The sequence below is a fragment of the Scyliorhinus torazame genome, chromosome 2 (assembly GCF_047496885.1).
Source record: "Scyliorhinus torazame isolate Kashiwa2021f chromosome 2, sScyTor2.1, whole genome shotgun sequence".
NCBI classification, from domain to species: Eukaryota; Metazoa; Chordata; class Chondrichthyes; order Carcharhiniformes; family Scyliorhinidae; genus Scyliorhinus; species Scyliorhinus torazame.
The window spans coordinates 132,773,458-132,799,509 of record NC_092708.1 but is presented as its reverse complement, the minus strand read 5'-3'; the positions used below and the strand labels follow the sequence as shown (position 1 = coordinate 132,799,509).

Here is a 26,052-nt window from a genome sequence, read left to right as displayed (position 1 = left end):
GATCCCACCTTTCCCGTATATCCTTTGATCCCTTTAGCCCCAAGAGCTATATCTAATTCCTTCTTGAAATTACATAACGTTTTGGCCTCAACTGCTTTCTGCGGTAGTGAATTCCATGGATTCACCACTCTCTGGATGATGAAATTTCTCCTCACCTCAGTCCTAAAAGGTTTACCCCTTATCCTCAAACTATAACCACTAGTTATAGGAGTATAGTGTTCAATTCTGGTCACCGCACTACCTGAAGGATGTGGAGGCTTTAGAGAGGGTGCAGAAGAGATTTACCAGGACGTTGCCTGGTATGGAGGGCATTAGCGATGAGGAGAGGTTGAATAAACTCGGTTTGTTCTCACTGGAACAAAGGAGGTTGAGAGGCGACCTGATAGAGGTCTACAAAATTATGAGGGGCATAGACAGAGTGGATAGTCAGAGAATTTTTCCCAGGGTAGAGGGGTCAATTGCTCGGGGGCATAGGTTTAAGGTGCGAAGGGCAAGGTTTAGAAGAGATGTACGAGGCAAGTTTTTTACACAGAGGGTAGTGGGTGCCTGGAACGTGCTGCTGGAGGAGGTGGTGGAAGCAGGGACGATAGTGACGTTTAAGGGGCATCTGACAAATACATGAATAGGATGGGAATAGAGGGATATGGACCCCAGAAGTGTAGAAGATTTTAGTTTAGAAGGGCAGCAGGCTTGGAAGGCTGAAGGGCCTGTTCCTGTGCTGTACTTTTCTTTGTTCTTTGTTCTAGTTCTGCTCTCCCCCATCGGGAACATTCTTTCTGAATCTATCCTGACTAATCCTGTTAGAATCTTGTAAGTTTCTATGAGATCTCCTCTCACTCTTCTAAACTCCAATGAATATAACCCTAACCAATTTAGTGTCTCCTCCTATGACAGTCCCGTCATCCCAGGAATCAGCCCGGTAAACATTCACTGCACTCCCTCCAGAGCAAGAACACCCTTCCTCAGATAAGGACACCAAAACTGCACATACTACTCCAGGTGTGGTCTCACCAATGCCCTATACAATTGCAGTGAAACATCTCTATTCCTATACTCCAATTCTCTCGCTATGAAGGCCAACATACCACTTGCCTTCTTTACTGCCTGCTGTACCGGTGCGCTTACTTTCAGCGACTGATGCACGAGGACACCAAGGTCTCACTGAGTATCCACCTCTCCCAATTTACATCCATTCAATTAATAATCTGCCTCCCTATTTTTGCTACCAAAGTGAATAACCTCATATTTATCCACATTATACTGCATCTGCCATGCATGTGCCCACTCACTCAGCCTGTCCAAATCCTACGGAAGCTTCTCTGCATCCTCCTCACAGCTCACCCTCCCACCCAATCTTGTATCATCTGCAAATTTGGAGACAATACATTGAGTTCCCTTGTTCAAATACAGTTGGGGTCCTAGCACAGACCCCACAAGTCACTGCCTGCCAATCGGGAAAAGATCCATTTATTCCAACATTTTGTTTCCGGTTTGCTAACCAGCTTTCTATCCATCTCAAGACACTACCCGTAATCCCATGTGCTTTAATGTCGAAGGCCTTCCAAAAGTCTAAATAAACCACATCCACTGGTTCTCCCTGGTCAACTCAACTACTTACATTTTCAAAAGAATTCAAATAGATTTATCAAGCATGATTTTCCTTTTATAAATCCATGCTGACTTTGTCTGATTACACCACTGTTTTCCAAATGCTGGGCTATGAAATCCTTGATAATGGACTCCAGCAACTTCCCTACTACTGAGGTAAGGCTCACTGGTCTTTTGTTCCCTGTTTTCTCTCTACCTTCTTTTTTGAATAGCAGAGTTATATTAGCTACCCTCCAATCTGTAGGAACCATTCCAGAGTCCAAAGAATTTTGGAAAATTACCACCAATGGATGTACTATTTTGAGGGCCACTTCCTTATGTATTCTGGGATGAAGATTATCAGGCCATGGAGATTTGTCCGCCTTCAATCCCATTAATTTTCCCCAAACCATTTCTTTACTAATACTAATTTCCTTCAGCTCCTCACTAAAACTTGTGTTTCTCAGAACTTCCAGTACATTATTCATTTCTTCCTTTGTGAAGATAGAAGCAAATATGAATTTAGTTCCTCAGCCATTTCTTTGTTCCCTGTTATAAATTCCCTCGTTTCTGACTGTAAGGGGCCTACATTAGTTTTGAATCAATCTTTTTCTCTTTACATACCTATAGAAACTTTTACAGTCAGCTTTTATGTTCCCCGCTAGCTTACTTGTAAATTGTATTTTCCCCTTCCTAATCAATCCCTTGGTCCCCCTTTGCTGAATTTTAAACTTTTCCCAATCCTCAGGTCTATTGCTTTTTCTTGCTAATTTGTATGCCTCTTCTTTGAATCTAATACTATCTCTAATTTCCCTTGTAAGCCATGGTTTGGCCACAATTCCCTTTCTACTCTTGTGCCAATTTTAAGACATATAGATGTGAATTTAATATTTGGGACAATAAAACAATTGAAATTTTACCTTACGTTTGATGTTTTCAGTGAGGATATACAAACATGATGATTTGGCCTGAGTGAAATCTGAGAGCGCAACTAAATGTACCTTTTTATACATCCATAATATGCTAGCAAGCTCATTATTAATAGATTTTTTTTCCCTTTGATGTTTGAAATAAGGCCTGACTAATTTATTTGGTACAGCCTCCTTAGGGGCTACTTGCAAAGAGCTATGCTTTGTTTTACCTCACTACTTTGCAAACAGTGTCAGCTCACTTGGCAGAATAAGGAGGTCAGTTTCATAATTAATAAGGTTTCCAAAGTACAGAGTATCAGATGTTTGATATCTTCTCAAAGCTCAATTCTTTCTACAGTTTATTTATTTGTTTGGAATGATCGTTATGGAATCCTCTTTAAATGTCTTGCATGGCAGCATTCCATGTACAGAAAGTTTCTCAAGTAGAATGCAGAGATAATGTTTGGCATTATGCATTATTACTTCTCAGCTTCATTCTAATAGACAATGGAAACTTTTAAAACAATATAGGGTGAACTTGCGTTACACAGAAAACAACATTGCAATGTTGCAACTGAGGGTGGAATCTTACCACCTTCGTTTTGATGATGTGGAGATGCCGGCGTTTGACAGGGGTGGGCACAGTAAGAAGTCTTACCAGGTTAAAATCCAACAGGTTTGTTTCGAATCACTGGCTTTCGGAGCGTTAGTGATACGAAACAAACCTGTTGGACTTTAACCTGGTGTTGTAAGACTTCGTTTTTGATGGGGTTTCTTGACCATTTTTGGGTTGGAAAGCCAAATGCACGAATTTTTGATTTTTGGTTGCTCTTTTTTGGAAGGTGGCTATATTATTGTGTTGTTGGCTTTGAATAGTTTTCCTAGCTTCTGAAGACTGCCAGTTGCAAACACTCTTAACTTTTACTGTAACATATTTACAGTCATGAGAACACTTCCTCACACTAGCTTCTTTCCATGCTGCTTTCTCCCAGACTCTCAGAGCACATAAGGGCGGCATGGTGGCACAGTGGTTAGCACTGCTGCCTCATAGTTCCAGGGACCCAGGTTCGATTCTTACCTTGCGTGACTGTCTGTGTGGAATTTGCACTTTCTCCCCCTGTCAGTGTGGATCTCCTCCGGGTTCTCCGGTTTCCTCCCACAGTCCAAAGGTGTGCGGGTTAGGATGGATTGGCCATGCAAAAGTACCCCTTAGTGTCCAAAAATGTGCAGGTTAGGTGGGGTCACTGGGATAGGGTGTGGGAGGGGGCCTAGGTAGGGTGCTCTTTCCGTGGGTCATGTCTTCTTGCCTTCCCTCCACCGATAAGTGTTGTGATGTTTCACAAGTCTACTGTACCTCATTCTCCTCCCATATGTAGGGAATAAAACATTCTGCTGTTTGTCTCTGGATGCTGTTGAACAGAATTCAAACCAGTGGATGATTTGGGATCATTTCTTCAGTGGGTGGGCTTTTCCAGCCCCGCCTAGGAACCGGAAATTCACACCTGAGGTCAATGAGCCTTTACATGGTTCCCGTCCCGGTTGTAGCGATCCTGTGGTGACTGCGGCCAAAAATCCAGCCCAGTGTCTTTAATTTCTGATTATTGTGACCTTTCCAGTCATTGATTTTCACTCTGTCGCTCCAGTGCAATCTAAGCTCTTCTGTTTCTTCTTGCTGTTCCATTTCGACAATGTAAAGTATCAAGTATGGTGATTTCTCCACTATTTCTCCAAATCTCGATTGATTTCTAATCCAAACCTATTACCCTTGTCAAAGACCTGATAATGTCCTTGCTCTGTGACAACAATCACAGTGTTTCATCTGTTTGTTTTGTTAAGATTCTTCTTTGTCTTGCACTTTCTGTAAGTCGGTGTGTTTGACCTGTGGTGTCAATGTATGCGAAAGGAAAGGAATCTGTGTCTGCAACCTTCATACAAAAGTATGAAGTACATACAAAATACAAACAAGGTGCAGGAGTAGGCCATTCAGCCCCTCCAGCCTGCTCCGCCATTTACTAAGATGGTGGCTGATCTGATGGCATGCAGCCAATCTATTTTGCAAGGTTGAGGATCTGCAACTCAAGAGCACTATTTGAAGATCCTCATTCTTTTTCTGTAAAGCTTTTTCAGTTCTGACACCTCTTTCTGCTTCTCCATTAGCCTGAGGAAACCTTGGTGAACTTATGTGAACAAATCTAAATAATTCTGCCTACTCTTGAAACTCTGGATGCGATCTACTGGCCTCGTCGCGCCCGAGTCGGGATTTGATTTGATTTGATTTATTGGGGCTGGTTTAGCACAGGGCTAAATAGCTGGCTTTTAAAGCAGGCCAAGGCAAGCCAGCAGTATGGGTTCAATTCCCGTACCAGCCTCCCCAAACAGGTGCCGAAATGTGGCAACTAGAGGCTTTTCACAATATGAAATTTTCATTTCATATTGTACATGTACCGAAGTAGAGTGAAAAGTATTTTTCTGCGGCCGAGGGAACGTCCACAGTATGTACATAGTAGACAAAAGAATAATCAACAGAGAACATTGACAAATGGTACATCGACAAACAGTGATTGGTTACAGTACAGAACAAGGGGCCAAACAAAGAAAATACATGAGCAAGAGCAGCATAGGGCACCGTGAACAGTGTTCTTACAGGGAACAGATCAGTCCGAAGGGGAGTCGTTGAGGAGTCTTGTAGATGTGGGGAAGAAGCTGTTACTATGTCTGGATGTGCGGGTCTTCAGGCTTCTGTACCTTCTGCCTGATGGAACGGTCTGGAAGAAGGCAATGCCTGGGTGGGAGGGGTCTCTGATAATGCTGTCTGCCTTCCTGAGGCAGCGGGAGGTGTAGACAGAATCAATGTGGGGATGGCAAGCTTGTGTGATGCGTTGGGCTGAATTCACCACACTCTGCAGTTTCTTGCAATCTTGGAGCGAGCGGTTGCCATACCAGGCAGGGATGCAGCCGGATAGGATGCTCTCTATTGCACATCTGTACGAGTTTGTGAGAGTCGGTGCAGACATGCCAAATTACTTTAGCTTCCGCACGAAGTAGAGACGTTGTTGGGCTTTCTTGACTGTTGCATCAACGTGAGTGGACTAGGGTCAACTGTTGGTGATGGTGACCCCCCAGGAACTTAAAGCTATCGACCATCTCCACTCCGGAGCCATTGATGCAGACGGGGGGGTCGTGTTACGCTTCCTGAAGTCGATGATCAGTTCCTTGGTCTTTCCGACATTTACAGAGAGGTTTTTTCGGTACACCATGCAACCAAGGGAATTATCTCCCTCCTGCAGTCTGATTCGTCGTTGTTTGAGATACGTCCCCCCACAGTTGTATCATCCGCAAACTTCTAGATTGAGTTGGAGTTAAATCTTGCCACACAGTCATGTGTGTATAGGGAGTACAGTAGAGGACTGAGCACACATCCCTATGTGGCCCCGGTGTTGAGGACTATTGTGGAAGAGGTGCTGTTGCCTGTCCTGACAGATTGTGGTCTGTTGGTGAGGAAGTCAAGAGTCCAGCTGCACAGGGAGGGGTCAAGTCCAAGATTGCAGAGTTTGGTTATTAGTCTTGTCGGGATAATGGTGTTGAAGACTGAGCTGTAATCAATGAACAGCAGTCTTACGTAGGTGTCCTTGTTGTCGAGGTGTTCGAGTGTTGATTGTAAAGCCAGGGAGATAGCATCTGCTGTGGACCGTTTGCGGTGATAGACAAACTGCAGTGGATCGAGACCAAAGCCGCACCAAAACCGGTAAATCTCGCAAGAGGCTTCTCTAATCATCTCAAAGGACTCCCTAATTAGCAAGTTGGGGTTTTGGGGGGGGGGGGGGCATCCGGAGGCCGCGGCAGGGTGGGGGAGGGTATCGAGAATCGAGGTACCATTTTCCCTGCACTGGCGAGCTGAGCTTGTTTGTACAGGAAATGAATCTAAATGCAGCCTCGGCGGGGCGTTCCTCACCAAGGCCCGAAAAAGTAGCAGAGTCCCATTTAATAGTGGAGTTGGTCTCGGTGCTGCAAGTGCCAGGAAACATCCCGTTAAACACGTCCCACATGTGACACTTCTTTTTCCATTAAATCGCGCCCTCTATGTTCGTGAATTGTGGACAGGTATCTGATACAAGAATATTAGGAATACCATAAGACGTTGAAAATTTCTTTCACTGCTGTAACTGATTCACTTTAATCCACTTTGAGTAGTAGTCTTCTCCAAGTATGAGCAATTTCCCTTTATGCTCAAATCACTCCATTCCGAGGCACTCCCATGACCCTGTAGGATAAGAAAATGACATAAGTTGTTCTTTTGATTCCTGTCTGTGAAGTTACATGGATACATCTTGATATAATTTCTTCCAATGACTTTGAGAGACCCGGCCATTAAACCGAACACTGTGCTCCAGCTCTGCACTTGGGAAAACCTAAATGACCTTGATGCAGGTATTGTAAGATCTCGAGTCTCAATGCTCTTGGGATTACTGCTCAATCATCGTGTACTAGTAAATGATCAATCACTATTAGATGTGCTTTCTGCTCAAAATATTGTTTCAGGGTAGACTTTGCGGTATATATATTGGCCAGCCTCAAATGCAAAATTCTCTGATCTGACTACATTCCTTGTCTTATTTTTGAACCTCTTACATTTCACTCAATCTTTGTGCAGTTGCCAGTAATGTATGCGGTGCCATGGTAGATATGTGATGGTGAGTGGGGTATTGGACGCCGATGATACTGGTGAATATGTATGCACCAAATTTGGATGATATAGGTTTTATGAAGGGGTTGCTGGCAGCGATCCCGGACTTGGCCACGCACCAGTTGGTCATGGGAGGGTATTTAAATTGTGTTCTAGAACCGAGGGTAGATCGATCAAGCCCCGGGTCAATGGGTAGTATACGAATGGCAAAGTAGCTGGGAGGGTTTATGGAAAAGATAGGTATGGTGGACCCATGGCGCTTTAAGAATCCAGGAGGAATTCTCACATGTTTATAGGGTGTATTCAAGAATCCACTTTTTTATGGTGAGCCGGTAGGTTTGGTTGAGGTGGAGGGGGCAGAGTATGCAGGGACCATTGGACCATTCGCCCCATTGGCTGGAGATTCGGTTTGGATCGGGACGGGAGCAGAGGCTTGGGTGGAGGCTCAATTCGAGATTGTTGGCGGATAGAGGATTTTGTGAGAAAGTGTGGGCTGTGATTAAAGATTATGTAGAATTGAACCAAAACGGGGAGGTGTCGACGGCCACATTTTCAGAAGCTTTAAAAGCGTTTAAGGCTCATGCAGAGCCTGAAAGGAGGGAGGAGTATGAGCAGTTAATGAACAAGATAGTTGAGGCAGATATGGAGTACTTGAGGGTGCCCATCACGGAGGGATTGGCGAGGAGAAAAATGTTGCAGGGGCAATTTGCTAAGTTGACGATGGGGAGGACAGTTGTGCAGGGCAAGCGAGATGCAGTACGAACATGGAGAGAAGGCGAGTCGAATGTTAGCACTTCAGCTACAGAGGCAGGCTGCGTCCAGGGAAATATTGAGGATACGGAATCAGGGGAGATGGGATCGGAGACGGGGAAGATAAATGAAGCATTTAGGGATTATTATAAGGAGCCGTACAGGGCGGACCTGGTGGGTGAAGAGGGGGACATGGAGCAGTTTTTAGACGGACTGGAGTTTCCACAGTTGGAGGAAGAGAAGAGACAGGTGCTGGAGGAGGTATTGGACAGTGTAAGTGCCCATTGTAAAAGGGACGGGAAAGGGCTCCATTCTGCTCCCTGGACCACAGACATACCAGATGATGAATCTGCAGCATTCTCCTGGAAACTTAGTAGAAAAGGGCCTTCAAGGTAGGGAAGTCTTTAAGAGCTCTGAGGATTGCAATGTTAGGGGCTGGTTCAGCAGGGGCTGGTTTAGCACAGTGGGCTAAGACAGCTGGCTTGTAATGCAGAACAAGACCAGCAGCGTGGGTTCAATTCCCGTTCCAGCCTCCCTGAACAGGCGCCAGAATGTGGCGACCAGGTGTTTTTCACAGTAACTTCATTGAAGTCTACTTGTGACAATAAGCGATTATTATTATTATTATTATTATTATTATTATTATTATTATTATTATAACGGTGTCTTTAGTATATTATTTCCTGCTGGCATGAGCCTTGTGCAGGTTATAATTTGGTCCCAGTCTCCTTTAGTGTCAGAAAATTTGGCAAAACAAAACTTCCTGGCTAACTTATTTGGAGAAAGAGAAGGATCCGTGAAGGACTGTCAAGTCGGTCAGGTTGCCCGATTGGTGCCCTGTACTCTGTCTCTGCACCGCTATATCTGTTGCGAAAGGCTATGTACTTAGCTTTGTGGATGTTGATCGTCAATGGCCTCTTATTCTTAAAGCAGACTCCGTATCATCACTATGAACATGTCTAATCATTCTTCTGGAGGACTTTTCCAAAGGACGCCACTCATATCACACCATCATTTATATGTTACTCTATTAAATATATCATACCAAAGCAATAAAGAAACCACAGTGGCCTTGTTGGCTCATCTACCAAGTTGTCACATACCATTTCTGCAGTCCCTAACCCACATGGGACTGAATGTGGAAGCTTGCCTTCTCAGGGCATCAGATGGCAGAGAGGCATATGACAAACTGCGCCATCTCTGGAAGGACCTCTGCAACTAGCGTTCAGCACAGAGCTTTCACGTTCAGAACAGAAACGGTCAACTCTTCTTAACCTAAAGTTTAGTGCTATGAAATCGTACTGTGGTGGAACAACTGTCCTCATAAGCAGCTAATGCAGCAACTATTAAATGGAGAGGGGGAATTGGAGAGTGAGAGGTTTCTGTCAGCTGTTTGGAAATGCGTTGTTTGAACCCGGGGCTTGTGTTGCCTTTTAGCTTCCTACTTGTCAATCCACCACCACTCTACTCTCAAAAAAAGGCTGCTGATGCTTTTGAAATGTCTCTGGCTCTCTGGAGGTTCTCTGAATTTTTTCACCCCATTGTGACAATAATGAACCCAATTCCTTTAAATTTCACTTGCACGGTATTGTCTTCTCCTGTTATGAAATCCACCTCTGGATCTATTTGCATTTGTACCTGATATTATGAATAGTTATGCAGGGCAGCACGGTGGCCTAGTGGTTTGCACAGCTGCCCCCACGGCGCTGAGGTCCCAGGTTCGATCCCAGCTCTGGATCACTGTCAGTGTGGAGTTTGCACATTCTCCCCGTGTCTGCGTGTGTTTCGCCCCCACAACCCAAAAATGTGCAGAGTAGGTGGATTGGCCACACTAAATTGCCCCGTAATTGGAAAAAATAATTGGGTAATCTAAATTTTAAAAAAAAAGAATAGTTATGCAAATGACCTTAGACCGGATTGAGGAGAGCTATTTGCTGTGGAGATTTGCAAGCTATGCAAACCCAATTTGAATTGCCATAAACTTGGAGATGAACATTGGCTGCACTGACTCAAAAGACCTCTGAGGTTCTGGAACATATATATACACTTATGCATTGGAATGAAGAGTAGTTTGTCCTCTATATGCTTTGATTTCATGTTGAATATACACAGCCATGGATGTTAATTCAGTAAAGAAATTGCAGTTTTAAGAATAAAAGCAGACAATGGTTTTGTCCTCTAGCTGAGTGAGGGGGATAAATTTTGCCAATTCAGAGCTTTCAATCCATCATTAGAAAATCCTATTGAACAAGGTTTGGTCTTGGTTTGATCCAATTGCAGTAGCAGAGATCAGGAAGGCTTGGATTCATGATTTTAATTTCTGCTCATAGCTAACATTCTGATACCATTCTTTAATTAGTGTAAACTAACTTATTCTATTTTTCTCAAGTTTGTGGCAAAGCTGATGCATGGTAGCTTGCTTGTAATGCAGTACTGTCCTTTTTGATAATGAGAGTACAAACTGGGGCATTAATTGAGAAAACACTATTGTGAAATTCCTGATTGAACTAACTTCTTGCTGTAAGAAGTCTTACAACACCAGGTTAAAGTCCAACAGGTTTGTTTCGAATCACTAGCTTTCAGAGCGCAACTCCTTCATCAGGTGAGTGAAGCAGTGGGTTCCACAAACACAGCTAGTGATTCCAAACAAAGCTGTTGATATTTAACCTGATGTTGTAAGACTTCTTACTGTGCCCACCCCAGTCCAATGCCAGCATCTCCACATCATAACTTCTTGCTGAAACTGTTGTTTTTTCATTTTTCAGAGAAATGAAAGCTCAAATCAAAACCTGAAAAAGTCAGTAAATGTAGTTGAAAATAAGATTGACCAGCTAAACAAAAGAAAATTGACTCTCACAGATCAGTGGACCGGTTATCAACTTCAGTTAAACCAAATTCAATCAGTCAAAAAACAGTGGAAGAAATTCAAAGAGCAACTTAAAAAGGTAAGAATTAATTGAACAAGTGATCACTGAAGCATCACTACCTTATAAAACCTTTGCTGATTTTCAAACAATGGGGACAGAGTCGAGGACATTCCACACAGACATTCCACAAGGACCCAATTCCGTGATTTCCGGCCCCATTACAGCATCCTGCAATTTTCACCAGAGAGGGGTAAAGGTACAGGCTGACGAGGGTCATGAACCTCCACCCTGCACTGCTGACCTGGCTGATTCAATTGTGGGGGTAGGCATCTCTGAACCTCTGCAATTTTCATGGAATAAGGCCAGCTCTTCAAGTAATAGTGGTTCATGGTATTTCAGAGGTGATGTGTATCATGGTCCAGATGAGGGAACATTTAAGCTAAGTTTAAAAGGTCTTTCCCTTTCCCCCCATATCAAACAATGCTCCTCCAAGGCCCCTGTGTCAATGGACTAGCAATCCAGAGACACTGGCTAATTCCCTGGGACATTCCATAAATCCGTAATTAAAAGCTAATCTCTGTTATAGTGACCGTGAAACCATTGGGGGAAAGCGGGATCAGGATATTGAACTTGATGATCAGCCATGATCATAATGAATGGTGAAGCAGGCTCGTAGGGCCGAATGGCCTCCTCCTGCTTCTATTTTCTATGTATGTTTCCATGTATTGTCGATTGTCGCACTAATGCCCTTTATGAAAGGAATCCTGCCAGACTCACTGGGTGTGGCCTACATGTGACTCCAGACCCATAGCCATATCATTGATACTTAACTACCCTCTGAAATGGCCTGGCAGGCACTCAGTTACATCAACCTGCTACAGAAAAGTCATTAACGAACAAAACTGGACAGACCATTTAGCATTGACCCAAGCACCAGAAATGGCCATGGCACATGCAGCCCTGTCAACTCTGCAATGTCCCCCATACTAACATTGTGGGCAGCACGGTAGCACAGTGGGTAGCACTGTTGCTTCACAGCTCCAGGGTCCCAGCTTCGATTCCCGGCTTGGGTCACTGTCTATGTGGAGTCTGCACGGTCTCCCCATATCCGCATGGGTTTCCTTTGAGTGGTCTGGTTTCCTCCCACAAGTCCCGAAAGATGTGCTGTTAGGTGAATTGGACATTCAAAATTTTCCCTTTGTGTACCCGAACAGGCGCCGGAATGTGGCGATTGGGGCTTTTCACAGTAAGTTCATTGCAGTGTTAATGAATGCCTACTTGTGACAATAAAGATTATTTTTTAAAAAAAATTGGGGTACTTGTGTCAATATTAGACTAGTCAAGTAACAACCTAACATAGTCAGATTAGCAGAATAATTCTTTACAGACAATGTCTCAGACACTGCCATCACCATTCTTGCCACCACCTCTAGTGGATATATCTTGTCCCACCAGCAGGATAGACTCACCAGTGGTGGCAGCACAGTGGTACACAGTCAAGAGGGAGCTGCCCTGGGAGTTCTGAACATTGCCTCTGGACCCCATGAAGTCTCACGCCATCAGGCCAAACATGGCAAGAAACCTTCTGCTGATTATCACCTACAACACACGTCCAATTTTCACAGCCGCCCCAGCAGCTGATGATTTGGTACTCTTCAATGTTAAGCACCCCTTAGGTGAAGCATTGAGGGTGGCAAGGGTGAAGAATGTACTATGAGTGGGGATTTCAATGTCCATCACCGGGTAGAGTAACTCAGTAGCACCAGCTGGCAAAGTCTCAAAGGACATAATTGCTAGACTGTGTCTGCAGCAGGAGGTGAGGGATCCAGCAAGAGGAAAAACACTGACTTGACCTTGTCCTCACCAATCTACCTGTCGTACATGCATCTGTCCATGGCAGTAACAGTAAGAATGACCACTGCACAGTTCTTGTCAAACAAAGTCCTATCTTAAAATTGACAATACCCTCCCGTGTGTTGTGTGATATTACCATTATGTTTAAATGGAATAGATTTTGAACAGATCCAGCAACTCAAAACCAAACATTCATGAGACACTGGTCAACAGCAGAGTTTTATACCGGCACAATCTGTGACCTCATTGCACCGCTCACTCCTCCATCATCAGCCTTAGTTCCATGAAGAGTGTAGAAGAACATACTGGAAGCAGCAACAGTCATACCAGAAAATGAGGTACCAACCTAAGCAAACTACTATTCAGGACTACAAGAATGCTGAACAGCGAAAGCTGCTTGCTATTGACAGAGTTACGCAATCCCGCAAGCACATTACATTCTCAAGTTCTGGCTCCCATACTGGAACAGCACCATTTTTGCTCTTAAAAATACGGAATTTTAGGCCCTCAGTCCTCCAATTGTATGTCAATAAAGTAGTAAATTAGTTTATGGTCTATGGAAGGAACAGGCTTGATCAGCTGAATGTCTCTTCCTTTTTACTTCAGAGTTTCTCATTGACTTAGGTCCAGAAACTTACAGAATTATTTGAGTTTTTCAATGTAGAATTTTAAACGTATTTGGTAGAGATAAAATACTGTTCAATTGTCAGTAGATTTGAGAAATTAAATGTCATCTAAAATGAAAGGCCACTTCAGAGTTATTTTGTTCAGACAATTCACTGTTTGAAGATGCTGGAAGATGACCTTATTCCACCATTCAGTATTGACCTGGGATGCAATTTTGAGGCTATTCTGGAGCTGCAAGACAAATTCAACAAAGCAAAGCCACATTTGCAGGTAAGGAGTGCAACCTTTCTAATAACAGAGGAACCACAAAATACTACAAACCTGATGGCTCTCTAAAACAAAAATACGCTAACATGCAAACCAGGAAAGTTGTAGAATTTATTCATCGGTCTATGCCAGATTAATTGAACTGATAGATATGGTACAATTGACTTCAGTGCCTTAGGCTAGTGCGGGAAATTTAATTCAGAATTCTTCTCCTAATTGCTGAATTTGATCAGGACAAGATTAAGTTTGGGTGCGATCTTCCTGCAGTTGGATATCTAACCAGTGTCTAGATTCATATATGAAGAATGGTTGTAGTGGAGCACCAGAAGAGAGTTATGGAGGAAATTAAATGGGGAAAGTGCTTGAGAAAGTAATTCTCATCCTTCGTGTAAGAGGTCAGAAATATGAGGAAAGACAGCCGAAACTGCAATTAAATAAATGATCAAATAGCTTGTTTGAGTGATGTTGGTTGAGGGATAAGTGAATAAATATTGATTGGGACACCAGGAGAACTCCCCTCGGCTCTTCTTCAAAAAAGAAGGAATTTATTACAGCCACCGATCGAGACAAACAGGGCCATGGTTTAACATTTCACCTGACAGATAGCACATCCAACAGTGCAGCACACGTGCAATTCTGCATTGAAATGTCAGCCTAGATTATGTGCTCAAGTCTCTGGGGAGGGGCTTGAACCTATAACTTTCTTACCGTTGCCTTAGTCAAAAACAAATTTAAGCCAGGCATCGGAAGATTTTTTTAATCATACGAAGTGTGATCAATTCATGAAATGAATTCCTGGGTAGAGTGGTGGAGGTAAGCATTCAATTGGAATTGTCTTTCTCTTCTGTAAATATCTTGTGGTCTATTATAGAGGTTATTCCAGATATTTGGTAAACCAGACAGAAATAGCTGGGTACTAAAAGCACATTGGTCATTCATTTTTGGGTTTGTAATAAAATTGTTGTCTCTAATTTTTCAGTTTATTTTGAATAAATATTGTGATAAAATTGACCTGATGTTGCCGCCTGCATCTTGATGTAAGTTGGATGTATATTGCGTACATAGGTTAAAACTTGGTCTGAACGTAATTTACCATTGAATTATCATCAATGGTTAGTTGTGGGCTGGAATGTGATGACTTAATTCATGGTAACATGCAGTAAAAGCTATTAATTCCACAATGTTGATTTGGTGATTTTCTTTTTACTGTAGCAGTTAAATGCTGAGGTGGAATACAGAGTAAAAATAGCAGAGCTTTTGACACTGAAAGGAGTTTTCCTAAAGGAGAGAAATGAAAAAATCACAGAGTTACAAAATCTTCATCAGCAAGTAAAGAATAAAACAAAGGAGTATGAAATGATTTTTCTTATGACAGTTAAATTTCATAAGACCACGCAAGAGGTATGTCCTTAAATGTAAATATTTTGCAGTGGCTTTGATCATGCATACAAAATTTTCAGTTCTGTTGTTTCATCCCACCTTTAATTTTGATTGTAATTATAATTTTCGAAGTTGATTTCTATTTCTATGGCCTTCACCTAACATCTTTGCTTCTAAATTGGCATTGCCACATTCCTAACCTGGCTTCTACATATCACTATTTGGTCTCTCTTCTTATTGATTCGCATAGTTGTGCTAAAAAATTATAATATTCTGTTATATTCTTGAATCGCTGTAAAGAGCAAAAGCATGGAGGTGCCATACACTTGGGTTTCTTCAAAACTCGAAGCAAGGTTTATTCAGGAGATGTTTCTCGTACAGCCCATGCAAAACATTATCCTGATGTCACTACAGTTCGCGCAATGTTCCATCAGCAGGGACTTACTACTTAAATACATAACGTATTCCATAGGTTGAAGAGATCTCTGCTTCAGAACTGTATCAAAAAGTAGATTATTGTAAACAGGAACAAAATTGTGGACCTCTATTGCACGGAAAAATGTGCAGATAGACACTTCATTCTGTTTCTGTAATGATTCTGCCCCCTATAGAATGAGCCACATAAGATATTTGTTCAGTTCATGTAAAGATCTTGTTTAAAGTTAATATTGGGAAACACCAATGAGATTGCACATCTGGGAAGATTCTTCCAAAGGTGCATATTTAACTACAAATCAGAGCTGTGATTGAGGTGAATTGTCTAAGTAGTCCACACAGTCAAACTCCTGTACTGCATTGCCAATTACAGGGAAGGTTACAAATGTCCTGAACGTTTATGATGCAAAGATCTCCCACAGGAAACATGACAGGGAGTCAGACAATTTTATTTGTCCTGCTCCGGTAGGCTCTGTGTTCCTGAACACCCAGCTACTTACATTTCAGGAGTTACCTGTGTGGTGTTCTTTGTTGTTTCTTATATTCAGGATGGTTGTCGTAGTGTTCACAAAGACCAGACAAGTTAAGTTCAATAACAAAGCTAACATTTATGACGCTACGTAATATACAGCCCGACCACCTACTCCTGTAGCAAACAATAATCTATTAAACGACAATCCACACTATACTAATACTTGTCTCATGCACTCTGAATTAAACTGTACTCTGCTCTCCTACACTCTCTCCCAGAAGCCTAAGAGACAGTACTTTTTATAGGTCTGTTTCCAGCTCCATCTAGTGGTCAATTATGATATTACATTAACCCTTTATATACTAGACATTCCACATAATGTCACATCCCCCTTTCTTTGAAAAATGTTTGAAACACTTTCAAACATTTAATACATACATGTATGGGAATTAGTTTATACATATCATGTACAATGTCATGTCAAATATATCACAATTACAGAGTAATAGGTTATTATTTGTTACAAGGTCAGACGATTAGGTTGTTTCCTTATCCTCTTGGACCTTCTTAATACACTTGGGGTGTCATTAGAATTGTCCTTTGTCTGTTCATGAGCTGTGTTTGACATTAAAGCTGTTGGAAATTCAATATTGCAAAACGTGGAGTCCAGTTGTGTTAGAGTTGGTTCTGGAAAGTGAATTGGTTTCTTGACTTTTAATAAAATTCATCGATTCCTGCGATACATCACTCCAGATTTGGTTTGTACCACATATGAGCATGGTGCAACTTCAATCATCACCTTTGCAGTTTCCGACCAACCACGATTTGGATGTTGTACCTTAACGATACCTCCTTGGTTAAGCGGAGGTAGTTCCTTTGCATGTCTGTCATAGTAGGAACTTTGTTTGCTTTTTCGTTGTCGCATTTTATCATGTATCATCTGTTCATCCAGATTCGAAACAGTTATGCCGGGTAACGGAGTACGTAGCTTTCTTCCCATCTGGGCAGGCGACAAACCTGATGCCAAAGGAGTAGCTCTGTAGCTTAACAGTGCTATAGAAAAATTCTTTTGATCATCGTGCGCCTTCTTGAACAGTTTCTTTACTATTCCAACATCTTTCTCGGCTTTCCCATTTACCTGTGGGTATAACGGACTTGGTGTGATGTGTTGGAGGTTGTAGCATTTGGCAAATGACAATCATTCCCAACCACTAAAACAGGGACTATTATCCGTCATGACCTTTAGGGGTATGCCATGTCATGTGAATACAACCTTCACAGCTCTTATGACTGATTGAGCAGTCAAATCTGTTAGCGTTATCACTTTTGGATAATTGGAATAATAATCTATGATTATTAGGTCATCATTTCCTCTAAAATAGAATAAGTCCATCCCAACCTTTAACCATCGGTTAGTGATACGTTCACTCGATGCAAATGTTTCTTTGCACTGAGACAGTTGATGTGTTTGGCAGCCATTACAATCTTGAACATCTTCATTATTGCCTGGCCAATAAACTGGATTGCATAGCATGTCTTTTGCATTTCTCTATTCCTTGATGCCCTTCATGTATCCTTGCTAGGATACGTGTTCAGAGGCAGGATGGTATGACAATTCAGTCAACTTTCAGCAAAGAACCATTGACAGCGGTCAGGTCACCTATGACACTTCTAAAACTGTTGAAGCTGCCATTGTGCCATCCTTCCATCAGATGTTTTATCATATGCTGAAAGATTGCATCTTTTGCTGTCTCCTGAATTAAGCTTAGTTGTGAAACTGGTAACATGCCTGCTATGAATGTCTTGGCAGTATGAATCTTTGCACCAAATGTAATTGTATGCATGCATCCACACCTATTAATGATGATTTGGTAGAGTCAACTGTGGTGATATACATCACTGTAAGTACACAAAGGGTTAATGTACATACACTACACCTAGCTAGACACTAGAGGGAGCACCAGAGACATGACACACAGACAGTCAACCAATAGGACAGTAAGATAGGACACGACCAATGGGCAGTCACGATACACACAGAGAAAACTGGTGTTGGTTCTGGCAGATTCGAGATCTACCTGGTGGCGTCCGACCTAGATGGCGTGGCGGATGCAGAGAAAATGAAGCTTCTACTTACCATCGCGGGTCCAGAAGCAGCTGAAATTTCCAGACCTTCAAATACTCAAAGGGGCAAAACAAGAGTGACTTCCAGGCAGTCCTGGACAAATTTCAAGAATTCTGCGAGGAACATGCAAGAAGAAAAGGTAAAAGAGGCGCCAAAACTCACCGCGAGGTAGGCTTTCAGCAACGAACGGCAGTTTTGAATTGCAGCCATCTTGGAAAGGGTGCTGCGCATGCGCAGTTACGTGAAGAGCGCACAGAACGGGAAGGTCCGTTTGCGCATGCGCTAGAAGCCGCGCATGCGCAATTGAGAACAAGGCTCCAAGCAAAGGAACAGTGATATGCGCATGCGCAATTGCTTCCTACGCACTACGTCACACGCTTCATGACGTCAGAGTCCCCGGACCACGCCCACTTAAAGGGGAAATGTCCCAAAATATGAAAAAAGATTTTAAGCCGTAAAACCCCCTTCTTTAACCTGGAACGACAGCACAATGCCTGAAATTCAACCAGTAGCTGAAAGTAACCTCTGCAGAACTCTGCAACAAGCCCAAAGAGATGATACAGTCCTTGAAGACTCAGACCTTGAATTCTTCTTTGGACATCGCGAGCCCAATGCCAGCTCCGACACAAAACGTGATGATATGGTCCTAGAAGACAACGACTCAGACAAAGCTTTCACCTTGGGAGGCAACCCCAGTACCAAATCCGATCCGCAACGAGACGTGTTGTACATTGAAGACCCCGACGATGAGTCCTTCAGATTTGAGGATCTTCAGCCCAGCAGATATGACATCCCGACTCGTGAGTGCAGGATTATGCTGCGGCCTGGCGCCATTGGGCAGAGAGCGGTACAAGCCCACAGAGAGCTGCCTGCTGCCACACAGAGAGTGGTCCACGCACCCCGAAGGGTCCCCGACTCCACACACAGCGTGGTCCACGCACCACAAAGGGTCCCAGCCTCCACACAGACAGCGATGATAGACTCCACAGCGAGACAACTGCATGTCTCCACACAAGAAGTGACTCCAGTGACACAAGCCTCCACAGCGAGCTCATGGACAGACTCCACGATAGAAGCAACGCAAGACTCCACAGCGCAGTCCTTGCATGAACAAGAAGTGATGACAGTTTCCACAGAGAGACCAATGCACGATTCCACACAGGGAACGCTGCAAGACTCTACAGAGGGAGTGACACAAGCCTCCACAGCGAGCTTGTGGACAGACTCCACGATAGAAGCAATGCAAGACTCCAAAGCGCAGTCTTTGCATGAACAAGACCATGAGGGTCTAGCAACCTCCTCTGAGCAACCAGCAGCAGACAATCCAAGTCTGCCACACTCAAGTGAACAACAGAAAGACTATGACAGTCTGCCACGCTCAAGTGTACAGCAAGCAGACTATGACAGTCCACCCAGATTATTTGAGCCACCAGAAGAAGACTCTGACGGTCTACCCAGCTCAAGTGAACGACAAGAAGACACTGAGGCTCTACCCACTGCATGTGAGACAAGTGACGATGGCATCCCACTTCCCATTCCAGATGTGCAACGTCACAGACCTCAGCTAGAATGTACAGAGGCACTCGACAATCACAGTGAGACGACTGGTGACTCCGGTGACATCACGTTACTTCAAACCTCATTCGCTCGAGCCTCTCCACAAGCAAATGCATTCCTGAATGTTTTGACTCCGGACGTGGAGCATCAAGAAACCTCAGAAGATTCAAGTGAACCTGCAATGACTCCGGACGGGGAGCATCAAGAAACCAAAGCTGATTCAGGTGAACCAGAAAGAGTTCCAGACGGGGAGCATCGACAAACCAAAAGTGACTCAGGTGAAACAGACCAGACTCCACGCGAGGAGCATCGATAAGCCAAAGCTGATTCAAGTAAGCCGGACATGACTCCAGACGGGGAGCGCCACAAACTCAGTGACGGCACGCTCAAGGAGACAGCAGATGCCACAAAGCACGCTAACACGAGTAACTGTGTGAAGGACTCGTATTATCCACAGAGTGTGATCCTTGAGCGCAGCAAACACGGCAACAAAACCAACCAACACAACAACAACACCAAAGACAATAGCAAGAAGCGTACCAAAGGCAACAACGTCGACAACAAGCATGACAAAAACAACACCAATGGAACTACGACTGATACGACATGGTACAACTCTGCAAATGAGGGACACTGTTACTGCTCAGCTCAGTACAATGACATGCCATGGCAGGACGATGCATCTTACCAATTCACGTTTGCTGCACTACCAACAGGCAACCTGGCTTTCAAGACAGATGCCTTCAAGAATTACCACCACAAGCATCGAAAGGAAAAAAAGAGTCCAAATCATACAATTAAGTGATTTGACCACTTTTTGGTTCCTTCTGCACAGGGACACTGATGGCATTTACAATGCAATGCCGCCATCAACATCACCAACTCACCAACCAAACAAGAAAGCCACTCAACCATAATAATTGATGACCTTTGGACTCATGCATATGATTTGGACTTATTGTTTAATGATCACTGTTATCATAACTTGTACAGAGTATCACTCATCTACCTAGTTTGTTCAATTTTCTTTAACACTGTACAGAAAATATGTAACACGAAAAAAGGGGGGATGTGGTGATATACATCACTAAGTATACAAAGGGTTAATGTACATACACTACACCTAGCTAGACACCCGAGGGAGCACCAGCGACATGACACACAGACAGTCAACCAATAGGTCAGTAAGATAGGACACGGCCAATGGGCAGTCACGATACACACAGAGGTGACACTACCACAGGAGGGCATTACACCAACCCATATAAAAGGACACATCACACATGCTCAGTCTCTTTCCAGTGGAGTCTCTCAGTGAGTACAGACACAGGGTTGATTGAACATCACTCCCACCACGTGGATTGTAGCAGACTGGTTAGTCAGCCGGAGTAGCTATAGAAGGATTAACAGTAGCGTCGAATCCAAGTAGGAGAATTGTTAATAGTTTAATAAACATGTTAAAGCTATCTCCAAGTCTGAACCTTCCTTTGTCAGAGTGCACATCAAGGAAGCAGCTTATGCTACGACAAGAGTATAACAAAACATCAACTATTTCAAACTCTAATGGTATGCACATGTTACAGTTCTTTACTGTGAGGCAGCAGGAACCTCTTGTTGCAATTGTGTTTCCATTGAAGTCTGTCAGATGTCATTTGGACTTTTGAATCTTTGGAAACTTATTTACTCGTTTCAAATCCACATCTGTTCTGAAGTTTGCATACGCACCTGCATCAAGCTTAAATGCAACATCTGAACCACTAACATTCAGTGTAACAGTCCAATCTTTGTTTAGATCTGTTTGTTGAAGTATTTTCTTTTCATCAGTGTCCAATTTCTTTTCCCTGGTAATCGCATCCACCAAAAAAGTATCTTGCAGAGTATACTTAGATAATTCTGAATTTGAAGTAACACTCTGTACTTAATTATATATGTTGAATGATTTTTTTAGAGTCTTTCACTGGTTTCGCTGATGTAAAACAACATTGGGAGGCAAAATGATTTAGTTTACCGCATTGCGAGCATTTATTTCCTTTTGCAGGACAATCTTTTCTAAAATGGGCATGTCCACAGCGCGTACACGTCATCACTCTGCTTATGTCATGTTCAAAATGGTCACATTCAGTGTCTTCTAAACTACGTCACTGAGTTATTGGTATCGGCCACATTTCCCGGATTTGCGCCCTTTTCCTGAGCCCTATACTCTGCATATTGATTTGTGGCTTATTCGCTAGCCTTGCAGAGATGAATTGCTTCATCTAACGCCAGAATTGGTCGTCGAAGTAAAAGTTCACGCAACCGCTCATCATATACACCAAAAACAATCTGATCACGAATTAGTGAATCCATCATGGATGAAAAATTACAAGACTGAGCTCTGAGTCTGAGATTATTAACAAATTAATCAATCAATTCTCCTAGCTGCAGCCTTTTTAAAAACACATTGCGCTCATAAGTTTCTTCACTTGTGCTTTATAATGAATGTCGAATTTGCAATGACCAGCTCATATTTTTTTGATCCTCACTGTTTTCAAACTCGAACGAATTATATAATTTGAATGCCTGCCGTCCAGCTAAATTTAGGACAAGCGCAATTTTACGATGATCAGAAGCTGATTCTAACGCGGAGGCAGATAAAAAAACTTCAATCTGTTGTTTGAAATTTTTCCAATTTAGACTTAGTTTACTGGTCGTCTTAAAGTGTCCTGGCTTGTGTAGACCTTCCATCTTACGATCTGTAACGTGGTGCTGACTTCAAGATCCGTTCAGTAGCGTGATTGTTCTTTTTTTCTTCTTTGAAGCTAATCTGACTTTCTAAACTAACTGCCATGCTTCTAGGAACACACTTCTGGTACCATGTGTTTTTTTTGTGTTTCTTATATCAGGATGGATGTGGTAGCATTCACAAAGACCACACAAGCTGAGTTCAATAACAAAGTTAACATTTATTACACGACTTAATATTCAGCTCGATCACTTACTCCTATAGCAAGTAATAATTTATTAAACTGCAATCTACATTATACTAATAGTTATCTCATGCACTCTGTCTTAAACTGTACTCTGCTCTCTCCTACACTCTCTCCCAGAAGCCTGAGAGTCGGTCCTTTTTATAGGTCTGTTCCTAGCTCCATCTAGTTGTCAATTATAATATTACATTAACCCTTTATATACTAGACATTCTACATAATATCACAACCTGCAGCAGCAAAAATAGCAAACATATTATGCAATTACTGGCCTCCCCATCATATTTTACTGATTGTGTGCAAAGATATTCCTACTTTTATTAATCTTCAGAATATCATGATCGTATTTTGCAGTTGTAATGCTGGCATTCATTGTCATTACTCCTCTGAATCTAAGAGCAATTTCAGAAGCTTGCACAACATGATTGAACACAAAAATTCCTAAGTTGCCGTCACTGATTCAATTCGTCTCCATGGGTACATTGTTGAAGTCCCCACAGACTTCAATCAATTAGAAATCCCCAAATTGATAACTTTCCAACTTACACTCTGGTAACATTGTTAGAAACCCCAAAAAGGGTGATGCCCTTTTAATAAGGTGTAACTGGAGTTTTAATGGCATACTAATTTCATAACGTACACTGAAAAGTTTCACTGACCCTGGAAAACTAATTCTATATTTATGTAGTGCCAAGCTTTTCCATAGTAAATGGATGGGATTTTCCGGTCTGTCTCACCGACGGTGATCCTCCACCACAGATTTCCCCGGCGGCTGAGGGTGTGACCAGAATATCCTGCCCCTGTCCAATGGTGGGCCGCCGCAAAACAGGCTGTGGGTGGGTGCGGGAAATCCCACCCAGAGTCTTTATAATACGATAAAAATATTTTTTTAAGTTTGTTTCTGATATTTCTTACTCAATGACTCAATCTTTATTTTGCTCCCTGTAAAATGTATAAAAATGGGTAATCAATGCATTTTATTCTCTGGCTTGCTGTATGTGAGAATTCCAGTAAAATGGTATTGGATGATATCATTGGCGGAGGCCTGAGATTCCCTCTGATGCCAGATTCAAATTAATGTTGCGAATGTGAAATCCATATCATAGAGCTCGTTTGACCCTTGTGGGAAGCTTCTTTGGGTGTGGTTGCTTCGCCACTGATTGCAAAGTCCTGACCCATATCATGAGTACATCCTTCCCCGAGGTCACATGATGTTTATTTTCTGCGGTAATCAGGCGTGCTGCAATACTTTGAAGGAAAATAATGAATATAAAAATGTGGATTGTGCAGCATTTCCATAACTAATGATATTCCAAGGCCACTGCCATGACTCAACAGAGCACAGGCACTTGGGTGAGGCAAGATCCTTACTGAGCAGACATTTAGGGGCTACTTGGATTAGGCAAGAACAGCTTTATAATTTATTTTGCAATACATTATTAAAAAGCGTTAATAATTTGGGTGCTTAACAATATCAACATGGATAACATTCATTCATAACTTACCTCTAGGCATGAGTAGTCCAAAAATATCCTAGCCACTCTCCCATCTTCCACCCTACATACACCTGAATCCGTCCAAAACTCTGCTGTCTGTGTCCTAATTTGCACCAAATTCCATTGATTAATCACTCATGTCTTTCTGACCTACGTTGACTTTTGGTTTAGTGATGCCTTAAACTTAACATTTACATCATTGTTTTCAAATCGCTCTTTGGCCTCACTCCTCCCTTTCTATCCAACATCCCTCATCCCTAAAACCCTGCTAAATCTCTGCTCCTCCAGTCGCATCCCCAATTTTTAATCGTGCCCAAGAAACTAAGTTCTGGAATTCCCTCCTTACACTTCCCTGTCTCTCAACCTCTCATTCTACTTTAATATGCTCTTTAAGATCTACCTCACTGATCAAGCTTTGGCTCACCTGCCCTAATACTGGGGGTCTGAACTCTGAGATCGGGTCGCCATTTTGAAACGTGCCCCAATCTCTAAGTTAACTTGTGAGTTCCCCCCCTCCCCCGCCCCCCCCCCACCACCCATGGGAAATGTCACTCCCCACACACATGGACACGACCCACCCCCCCAAGTGAGGACACCCCGCTATGGGGTCCCTGGGGGTCCTCCCTCTTCAGGCTCCCCAAAGGTTGGGAGGAATAACAGCAGTATGGATTATTATTTAAACGGTAAGATGTTTTTGTGGTGGGGAGACGCTGTTGGCCGGGGTCAAGGTGTTGGAATATTCGGCAATTGTGATATTGAATCATGCGCCGCATTGGGTGGACATGGTGTTGGAGAAGGGGACAGTGCAGAGGCCAGGGTGGAGATTTGATGTGGGGTTATTGGGGGACTAAGGGTTTTGTGATAAGATTGGGAAAGTAATTGAGGAATACATGGGGTTTAATTGTACGGGGGAGGTTTCACGGGCTGTGGTATGGGAAGCCTTGAAGATGATAGGGATAGGGGTGTTGCCACAGACTTTGGGGCAGGCATTGATTTCCTTGTTGCTCAAGAAGGATAAGGATAATGGTGGTACGTGGCGCAGTGGTTAGCACTGGGTCTGCGCCACTGAGGACCCGGGTTCAACTCCCAGCCTTGGGTCACTGTCCGTATGGAGTTTGCACATTCTCCCCGTGTCTGTTGGGTTTCACCCCAACAACCCAAAGATGTGCAGGTTAGGTGGATTGGCCACGCTAAATTGTCCCTTATTTGAAAAATATAAATAAATAATTGGGTACTCCAACTGTATTAAAGAAAAGAAGGATAAGGATCCGACAGAGTGTTGGTCGTATCGCCCATCTCACTCTTGAATGTGGATGCAAAGGTGTTGGCGGGTAGATTGGAGGAATGTCTCCCGAAGTTGATAAGGGAAGATCAGACGGGGTTTGTAAAAGGGAGACAGCTCTTTTCAAACATTAGGAGGGTATTGAATGTAGTTATGACACTGGCGGAGGGGAGGGAGACTGAGGTGGTGGTGGCGTTGGACGGCGAGAAGGTGATTGACCGGGTAGAGTGGGGGTATTTGATGAGGGTTTTGGAGCAGTTTGGGATTGTGCCGCGTTTTGTGGCGTGAGTAAGATTATTTTGCATGGACTTCCGGTTGCGGCTATGCGGAGCTAAGTCGCACGTTCGGCAGCTCCCGCCAGAAACGGACTTTCGGATCTTTTTAGGGCCCCCAGCGGCATTTGATCGACGGTTCCCAGTGTGGGAAGGTGACAGTAACATTTCCCCAGCACTGTATAGATTGGACCAGGAGTGGAGCGGTGAAAAAAGTAGTTTTGGAGCAGCGGAAAGTGCGAGGGAGGAAAACCAAGATGGCAGCGGGTGGAGACCAGGCAGCGTGGGCGCAGTGGTCGCAGGAACAGCAGGGGTTTCTCCAGCGCTGCTTCACGGAATTGAAGGCAGAGCTGTTGGAGACGATGAAGGCTTTGATAGACAAGCTGCTCGAGACCCAGAAGGCCCAAGGGGCGGCGATCCGGGAGGTGCGGCAATTGGCCTCAGAGAACGAGGACGAGATCTTGGGCCTGGCGGTGAAGGTAGGGGCGCATGAGGCAATGCATAAGAAATAGCAAGAGAA

At 43.3% G+C, this 26,052-nt stretch overlaps 1 protein-coding gene across 4 annotated transcripts in view; it reads left to right on the top strand.

Annotated features, from left to right (window-relative positions):
- The window catches only part of ccdc141 (coiled-coil domain containing 141), a 340,177-nt gene that overhangs the window by 197,283 nt on the left and 116,842 nt on the right, over positions 1-26,052 (top strand). For 3 of the 4 annotated variants that reach the window (XM_072477274.1, XM_072477256.1, XM_072477284.1), the window contains exons 13-15: positions 10,698-10,877; positions 13,425-13,550; positions 14,760-14,948. In XM_072477274.1, coding sequence (XP_072333375.1) covers positions 10,698-10,877; positions 13,425-13,550; positions 14,760-14,948 — 495 coding nt within the window. The remainder of the gene's footprint in view (positions 1-10,697; positions 10,878-13,424; positions 13,551-14,759; positions 14,949-26,052) is intronic. The other variant, XM_072477265.1, reaches the window with a different exon arrangement.